At 38.7% G+C, this 9,850-nt stretch overlaps 1 protein-coding gene across 1 annotated transcript; it reads left to right on the top strand.

Annotated features, from left to right (window-relative positions):
• Positions 1 to 954: 954 nt before the first annotated feature.
• Positions 955 to 2,889, top strand: LOC108779942 (ATP-dependent DNA helicase PIF1-like). The gene is made up of 4 exons (XM_018547514.1): positions 955 to 1,018; positions 1,090 to 1,891; positions 1,964 to 2,649; positions 2,876 to 2,889. Exons 1-4 carry the CDS (start codon positions 955 to 957, stop codon positions 2,887 to 2,889), a joined length of 1,566 nt encoding a protein of 521 aa, XP_018403016.1.
• Positions 2,890 to 9,850: the final 6,961 nt, after the last annotated feature.

Here is a 9,850-nt window from a genome sequence, read left to right as displayed (position 1 = left end):
GCGACGGTATCGCGGATGTTACTTGACTCGGTTCTCGCGACGCGCGTAACGTATCGTTACGTTTAGATTTCAAGACAAGACTCTGCGCTCGGCAATTAGGCGGTCGCTTATATTGAGTTTGATGATGTCGCTTTTGGTCTTCGATCGGACCATATATGGTAATATTCGTCGCGCTAGAGGCGCGATCGCGTGATTAAAGAATGTGCAATCTTGCACTTCCGCTGTTGGTTGCCATGCCGAGTGCATTTAGGTATTTCGCGCGCTATGATCTTAGATCGTCGCTTTGTCGCGCGCGATTTAAAGAATGTGCAGACTTGCATTTCCGGTGCCGGTTACTATGCCGGTTGAACGAAATAATTGATAAAATAAGTGATAGCCATTCGGGCTATAACAAAACCGTGGCGGAATGTTTAGACTAAATTCAATAAAAACTTAGTGTGCTAATGATTTTCCGATCATTATATCATTTTCAAAAGCATATAAATTATCATATAGTATTTTCACCAATATATAAATCGTCATGTTATAATCTTCGTATTTATTATCGAGTTATCTATATATAGTTTCAACGCTTATTTCTGTCGACAGCGGTATGTTCAAAACACGCTTATTCTCGGTAACGACGCGGTCAGAATTCGAGACATTGTCTACCGATCAGCTGTTTACTTCGCGTCACATATATGTATACACATACGCAACCTTTCTTTTTTTCTCGCGAAACGAAGGTTACCTCTCTGTAACCGTGCCTATCTATCGCTTAACGACCAAATTCAGTTGTTCTCGAATAAAGCTCAGAAGCACATGTCAATAATATCGCTCTCAGTCTGTATTCATTACACCACCTTCTGACTCCTCGGGATTTCGTGTACAATTCCGACTTCACCAGCGGACCTGGTTTCCAGTACCCATTTCCTCTCGCAATAAACACGGCACGGAATATACAAGATCTTAAAAATGGATATGATACTTACGCAGAATCATTTCACAATAACAAATTACACCTTGAAAAAGCATTGGAGTATCATGAAAAATTAGACGAACTGAAGAATGCATTTGAAACTGCAAAGTAATTACTTCAATAACATTTAGAGGATTTAGAAAAACAGAATACGTCTCAAGATGATCCCGATAATCCAATAGGTGTACAAAATATTATTCAAGCTGGTGATGCGATGCAAGATTTTAAAGATCTTGGTGACAAACAGGAAATCGATCTATCTGAAATGATTTCAAAATTGAATGCGGATCAAAGAAGAGTATTTAATAGAGTCACTGATACTATATCATCAGATAAAGAAATACTACGGTTATACGTTAGCGGAGAAGGAGGTACTGGCAAAAGTTTCTTGATTCAAACAATTAAATCTTGGATAAAACAAAATCTCAACAAAGATACTGCTATAACAGCACCTACTGGTATGGCAGCATTTAATGTAAATGGTTTGACAGCTCACAGATTATTCCAATTACCCGTTGAACATGGTCGTACTCCTAAATATAAACCATTAGCTGATCATGTTTTAAAAATTTTACGAACAGATCTTAAAGATGTTAGTCTCATTGTAATTGATGAAGTGTCAATGATATCTAATATATTTTTTATGTATATAAACTTACGACTATGTGAAATATACAATACTACTGATTGTGATGATGGTTGGTTTGGTCGAAAGCACGTTCTTTTATTTGGAGATCTGCTTCAGTTACCTCCTGTACTTGAAGATCCTGCTTTTATACACTTGACAGAAGAAAAAGTTCGTAAATATCTTGGTTCTTTAAGTGCTACTAATCTATGGACTAATTTATTTGATTATGATGAATTGACGATTAATATGCGTCAGCAAGGAGACGGATCTTATCGTGAGTTACTTTCGAGAATTCGCGTTGGTTTGTTAATACCATCTGATTGCGATATTCTTGAAAAAAGAAAAATATCTTTCAAAGGTGAGTTTTTTGAGACAAGATTGAACGAATTATGTGATTTCATTAATAATTTCACATCTATCGTTTGTTTATTACCTAACAATCACATGTGTGATCAATTAAATGCTGCAATGTTAAATCGTATTACTTCGAAAGAAATATTTTTAATTGCTGAAGACACGATTGATTGTATTTCATATATGAAAAAAAAAGTAGAAAAGGTATTGTCAAATAATGATGACGATGATACTAAAACAGCTGGACTATCAAGACGAATTACAATTAAAATTGGAGCGAAAATTATGATAAGACGTAATATTGATGCTAGTTTGGGACTTGTAAATGGTACAATTGCTACAGTTGTATCAGTTTCACAGGATAAAACTACTGATTACATAGAAAAGATAAAAGTTCGTTTACCGTCTGATTTAGAGTATTTCATTGAAAGAGTGAGTGTCAAGTTTCCAGTGATGGATAGAGTATATGTTACTAGAAAACAATTTCCATTATCTTTGAGTTATGGTATTACCATTCATAAAAGTCAAGGATTGAGTTTGCAAAATGCTGTTATGGATCTAGGTAACAATGTATTTAGTTGTGGTCAGGTTTATGTTGCATTATCTCGAGTAACATCTCTTGATGGACTACATTTAATTAATTTTGATCCTTCGTCCGTGTTTGCTAGTGAAATTGCAATTATAGAATATAATCGATTGAAAAGAATAGGTAAACCAGAATCAGAAATAATCTCTATTTCGAAACAACGTTATCGTAAAGTTAGAGATGTTTCGTGGACATTGTCAAAAATAATTACTTCCGTTCAAGAATCAGGTCAAAAAGAAGCTCCAATAAAAAGAACTGCTTGGATTATACGCGGTTTTCAAAATATAGACAAAGTTTCATGCTATGCAAATGCAACATTACAATGTTTATTGAACTTGTATACTTTCAGAAAGGAATTATTAAATTACGATAAACTTGACGTTTTAAATTTGTTTGCGCATCAATACGAACATGGAACGTCTAATTTGAACACATATGATATACGGCAATCTTTAGGAGAATATTTTTCGACTATTATTAAACGAAATGCTTTAGAATTTCTTACAGCTCTATGTACAAAATATGATTATATAAAGAGTATGGTAGAACATAAAGTTATATGTAATTATCGATGCTATTCGTGTGGTAATACAAAAGTTATCACTAATAATAATGTTATTCTTTCATTATCTATTAACAATGTGAAGAAAAAAAGTTATAATCTTAATGATTTATTGAAAACTACGTTTTCATCATCTTGGTGTCAGACATTTGATAAATTATGTGAATGTTGTGGAAGAAACGATGTATTATTTAAAAGTGAATTACTTCCGCCGAAAGAGATACTTATTATCAACTTAACATCATTTTCTTCAGAGGATGGTAAATCAGAAAAGATACCACAAAAATTTAGTTTATGTGCTGTCCCTACAACGAAAATAATAATAGCTGGACAGACATATAAAGTTATGAGTGCTATATTTCATTACGGTTCGTGTATCGATGAGGGTCATTATACAAGCATCATGTGTAAAGAGGGAACATCTTGGATTGAAATCGATGATGCACAAGTTATAAAAAGACAATGGCCTAGAGGTGCTAAAGATATTTCTATATTATTTTTACAGAAAAATATTAGCAAGAATATATAACAAGCCACATGTATTTAATATGTATAAAACATAATAATTTATACCAAGTTAAATTCTATCCACGTAAAAAAACTAAAAAATTTACCTTTTTAAAAAAGGTAGAAAATGCACTAAGAATGCGTGCTTCTGACAAAAAACCGTTTAGGCCAGTTTCACCAACCCCAATTACTTAATCGGCTGTAGAATCAACTAATTATATTTGCTATCTAATAGACCATGATGTAAACCAGAACCCATGTAACACTATCTTAACCAAGTTATAAATTTTCTACAATTCTACAATTATATATAAACTTAACTTTTTTAATAAAATAAAATTGTCATATCTCTCTCTAAGAAAGTAATGAAATATAAGGTAAGGTGTACATTATGTTAATACAAAAAGATAATAATTTATTTACATACAGACGACCATCGTTTTGATACCATTTTTTCAGGGATGGGAAGTAACTCGTTACTTGTAACGAAGTTACAGTTAGAGTTACTTTTTTTCAGTAACTGTAAGTTAACTTTGTTACTTTTTTCCATCTGTAACTATAACTTAACTTAGTTACATTTTTTGAGTAACTAGTAACTAATTTAATAGTGTTACTTTTATAGTTACTTTATGGTATATATATTCAAATTCTTATTTATCAATTTAGTGTGTGTGGCGACTCTTATCAGTCGCACTAACGAAAACCCACCGAGCAGCTACCTTTCGTCAAGCGCTCGGTGGGAACATCCAAGCGCCTGTAGCACTTGATCATACAAGCGCCCGTAGCACGCGACCGCGCGCAAGTACTGCGCGACGCGCAACTTCCGCGGTACGCCCACCAGAGGGCTAGCGCCGATAATGTTATCGCGTGCGAAGAATCGGTCCAGGGCCCTTATAGATAAGGCGCCGAACCGATCAACCGACACCGAGCTGCGGCATGCAGGGCTATACCTCCCAGCAGTTTTTACCTCAGCTACGGTCTCTTGACAAAGCGCAGCCATTGCAGCTACAGCCGCCACCGCAGCCTCATCCGCAGTAGCCACCGCAGCCTCCGCCGCAGCAGCCGCAGCCTCCGCCGCAGCAACCACCGCAGCCTCCGCCGCGGCAGACGCCGCAGCAGCAGCCGCAGCAGCCAGTGCAGCCTCCACAGCAGAGGCCATCACAGCCTCCGCAGCAGCAACCGCCGCAGCCACTAGCCCGCCAGAGAGGGACCTCGCTTATCCAGCGTCTGCGCCAGCAGCTCCTGCGCCGCCGCCAACTACAAGCGACGGCCCCCAGGATCCGGCCGGTAGAGGCCACAGGACTGTTCCGGCGCCAGCCAAGGCGGCAACATCAAAGGGGGCATTCACCGCAGCCTCCGCCAGGGTCGCCGACACTGCCGACGCCTCCTCCGACGCCGCCTGCCGCTCCGTAAAGACCGCAATCGACGGCGGCGCGAAAGATGACCCTCCAGCTTGCCACCTGGAAGCTAGAGCGGCTAGACATTCCGCCGCCTGCTAGGACCAGGCCACCGAGGTATTGCCTACACCCGTGGGACCTGCGGGTACGCCGGTACACCTCGCCGAGGTACCAACAGGCGCCTCCACCAGCGAGGCAACAGGAGCTGTCCTCCGGTTCAGAGTGGGAGGCCCCCAACCCGGAAACGACGAACCGCAAATCCGAGGACATCAACGGTAACTACTGGGGCCCGGAAAAGAAGACTCTGACTCAGCCCTCGCTCATCTACCGAGAACGAGTCACCGAGAAGCGTCGAACCACCCAGTGGACAAGCACGCAGCCGCCGCTCACATACAAAGAGCGCAGTGAGGGGGAAAACCAAACGGCCCTTTTCAGGGCCACCACAAAATACCAAAGTCCACCACAGTGTATATAACTGTACATAGCTGTAATAAACCTTGTACATAAATTATATACAGAGTCACGACTTCAACCTCTCTATTGCGATCCCTGGCGCCGCACCGACAGAGGCCGATAGCGACGGCCGGTCGGTGACTCATCTTACATCTACCAGTAGCGGGTAGACGTAACCGTATACGCTAAGCGCATCGCTACAGTGTGCGATAGTGTCCATTTGGTGCTACAAATGTTTCGAAACATTTGATTAATCAGAAGAAAGAAAATTTAATTAAAGCGTTCAACGAACTTTTGTATTATATCTGTTTGATACATATTTTTGGATCTAATGGAATCCGCCAAAAGAATATTGTTTGCAAGAAAACATTGTATATGTGCTATTTCATATTTATTTATATTACTTTAACGAAAAATGTTTTTGCCATACAATTTTCTTCTTTAATACAATTTTCATAACATGTAAATGTAAACCAGTCTTTTTTTTTAATTGTCCTAATTACTTTGATGACCCTGTGTATCATTCTTGTTCAATATTAGGTGAAAAACAAGAATAAAACGATACACGAAGGCAGTTGGGTAACGTTTCTGCAGCCCTAGTATTGATGCTACTAGTAAAAATTCTGATGAAAAAGTAACTTAAAAGTAACTTAAAGTTATTTCTTCAGTAACTGTAACTGTAACAAATTACTTTTCAGTGTCAATAACTGTAACGGTAATTAATTACTTTTTGAAAGAAAAAACTGTAACTGTAATTAATTACTTTTACAAAGTAACTTTCCCATCCCTGCATTTTTTTATTAAAACTATATTACTAAATTATATATATTTGACGATGGGGTGGCGGTGGGATTTTTTAATTTAATTAACCAGTGATATTCTTATTAAATTCTACTAAATTAAATAGTAAAACCCATGTAGTTCTTAACTGATGACATGTATCATTTGTATAAAAACAATCGCGTGTTCTTCAAAAATTATTTACTCACAACGTTATATGTATATGTTAATACAAAAAGATAATAATTTATTTACATACAGACGACCATCGTTTTGATACCATTTTATTAAAACTATATTACTAAATTATATATATATTTGATGATGGGGGTGGCGGTGGGATTTTTTAATTTAATTAACCAGTGATATTCTTATTAAATTCTACTAAATTAAATAGTAAAACCCATGTAGTTCTTAATTGATGACATGTAACATTTATATACAAACAACCGCGTGTTCTTTAAAAATTATTTACTTACAACGTTATATGTATATCACTTGTATAAAAGATATGATATCAATAGCCGGCGCCAAGCTAAATTCTACTATCTTTAAAAACCGATGTGGTTATTATTCTTATTAAAATTTACTAAATTAAATAGTAAAACCCATGTAGTTCTTAATGAAAGATCTTCCTATTTCAATCCAAATGGTTCTGATGACATGTATCATTTGTATAAAAGATATTGTTGCGATTAATTTTCTGCGCGCACTTGACACAGTGGATGCTGTCTTTCTTGTTGTATCAAGAGAATGCACGAAAGGAATTTACTTTTACTTAGATTTCTTGATTACATATAATGAGTTTTCTTATTCACAATACAATAGACTTGGCAATGAATTTAGACGAGTTCACAATTATATATGCGAAGGAACAGCGAGAAAACGTGCCACATTCTTAGAGAGAACAAAAGGAACCGTACTGTATTGAGGCACACAACTTAAAATCAGAAAAGAAAAGCAAAGGCGCATACATACAAAATCAGCAGATAGCGCCGCGCTGGTGTCGCTCCGCATAAACGCGTATACATAATCATACATAATAAACGCTCAAAAGATAAAGCAACAGAAAACGCGAAGAATACATACATATATATATATACAGGGTGGGCGAGAATAACCGCCAAATATTTCATGGGTGGGTAGAACAGACTATACTGAGTCGAAAAGTCCTGTACCATTTTGGGATTGCAGCAATAGTTAACGAGATATTAATTTTTAAAGATTGGCAAATACGCGCGTTCGTCCAGCCTACCACACCATTGAGTGTACGCCTACAGAACGCCGCAACGGGCGCGCGGGCCGCGCGAAGCGGACGTTTGGGGGCTAGCGGCGGTGTGCGCGGTGCGGGCGGCGGAGCGCTTGCCAACCATCCCCACTCTTCGCGCGGCTAGCTATCGCGATAGCGAATATTCGGCGCTTCAGAAATTAATATTTTGACTGCGAAAATCGGGAAATGATCGAAATCTTTTTGAGAACTCAATTTAGTTCGCTCTAAAGCGTGTACATGCCCGTGTACATACAGAAAAATATTATAAATATGAATTGTTTTAAATATTTATTTAAGTGTATTTTAATTGTACCGATAACGTTCATTAATAAGTTAGAGCGGACTAACCTGAGACGAAAAGCCTTTTACCATTGTAATTTTCGCAATAGTTAACAAGATATTAATTACTAAAATATTAATTTTCAAGAATTTTTCACTCAAGTACTATCAACTTTACAGAAAAACAGCAAGAGACAAAAATTGTTTATTTTCTTTTCATAAAGTTCTAAAAATTTTTTCATAAATTTTTATCAACCTTTTAGTGCTGCATTTTCTTATTAACAACTGTTTTTATGAGAAAATACGGTACTAAAAAATTCTGAAAAAATTCCCAGAGCTTTATGAAAAGAAAATAAACAATTTGACAAGCGCTATCATTTCCGCACCACCTGGCGGTAGATAGCATGGCGCATTTTTTTTTAAGTGGTATCCCCAGTAGGTACGGATGCAATTCGTTACTACGAAATGGTACGGATGCAATTCGTTGCGGCGTAAAGTACTGCGAACCGCATATCGGGAGAGACCGAGGGCATGAGCGATACCACGTGTGCTGCTTCTGGGATTTTCTTCGATAGCTTGCAGAATTCTTTCCTCATCTGCCACGTCAATATGCATTCGATCACCAGCATATTGCCCAGTTCGCAACACGGATCCCGTTTCCCGAAATCGTCGAACACATCTCAAAATAACGTGTGCGTCGGGATGTCTTTCGCGCGCGGGAAAGCGTTCCGCGTAAAGGCGGGCGGCGGCAAAACCGCATTCTCCAGCTACACCGTACATGATAATCATGACAGTGTATTCCTGGAGAGTATAACTTGCCATTTTTTCGAGATAGTCGCGATGTTGTGGTCCGCACGTTAAATACTGGACGACTGAAAGATTGATCGTTTTGACGAAACAAATGAAGTTGATAACAAATGAATAACGTTTTTCCCGCGCGCGAAAGACATCCCGATGTACGTGTTATTTTGAGATGTATTCAACGGGTGCAGTAGCTTTTCGCGAGAGACGAACAGCCGCGCATCTGTTTTTGTGAAAGTATTTGTCTGATCTTTATAAAATGATTTCGCTGTTTTTAACAAATATTAACTGTCAGCGAAATGTAACGCAGGATTGCTCGTACAGTGTCGGCGGAATGTTCTTTTCTCCGACCGCATCCTGTGGACGAACGAAGCAACCTTCACACCGAACGGTGTGTTTAATTCGAGGAATAATTTATACTGGGCTGAAGAAAATCCGCACATTATTCGCCAAGGTGCATTTCAGTATCGTTGGTCGATTAATGCGTGGGCAGGAGTAGTGGCGAACCGAATCGTAAGTATAGTAATAGATTTATAATTTAAGGATTTCTCTCTCTCTCTCGTACTTTTTAAAATCGCAATTTTCTCGTAATTTTCAGATCGGTCCATTCTTTCTCCCGCCACGGCTAACGGGACCAGTATACGCCAACCTTTTGGAAAATGAGTTACCGATCCTTCTCGAAGACGTTTCTCTTCGCGAACGGGAGGAACTCATTTTCCAACATGACGGGGCTCCTGCGCACTTTGCGCGGCAGGTACGTGACGTATTAGATACGCGCTATCCGGACAAGTGGATGGGTCGACGTGGCCCAATCATTTGGCCGCTGCGGTCGCCGGATCTTAACGTGCTCAACTATTTTATTTGGGATCACATCAAAAATTTAGTCGAGCACATTCGTAATGGTACTGAAACTGAGGCACGAGAAGCGATTCTCGCAGCTTTCAATACCATTACACCAGAAATGGCGCACCGTGCGACGCGCAATATTACTCGAAGAGCCGAAATCTGCTTCCGAGGGCGAGGACGGCACTTCGAACAATTTTTGCATTAAAATGCAAGAGTGGATTATACCTACTGGGAATACCACTTAAAAGAAAATACGCCATGCTATCTACCGCCAGGTGGTGCGGAAATGATAGCGCTTGTCAAATTGTTTATTTTCTTTTTATAAAGCTCTGGGAATTTTTTCAGAATTTTTTAGTACCGTATTTTCCTTAGAGCATATATACATGGAGGAGGAATTGCCTATGCCGCCTATAGATCAAAAGTGTGTCC

Source organism: Cyphomyrmex costatus, unplaced genomic scaffold, assembly GCF_001594065.2.
Source record: "Cyphomyrmex costatus isolate MS0001 unplaced genomic scaffold, Ccosl1.0 scaffold646, whole genome shotgun sequence".
Lineage (NCBI taxonomy): Eukaryota > Metazoa > Arthropoda > Insecta > Hymenoptera > Formicidae > Cyphomyrmex > Cyphomyrmex costatus.
Note: the sequence above shows the minus strand (reverse complement) of the source record. Positions and strands in the feature narration are given on the sequence as shown.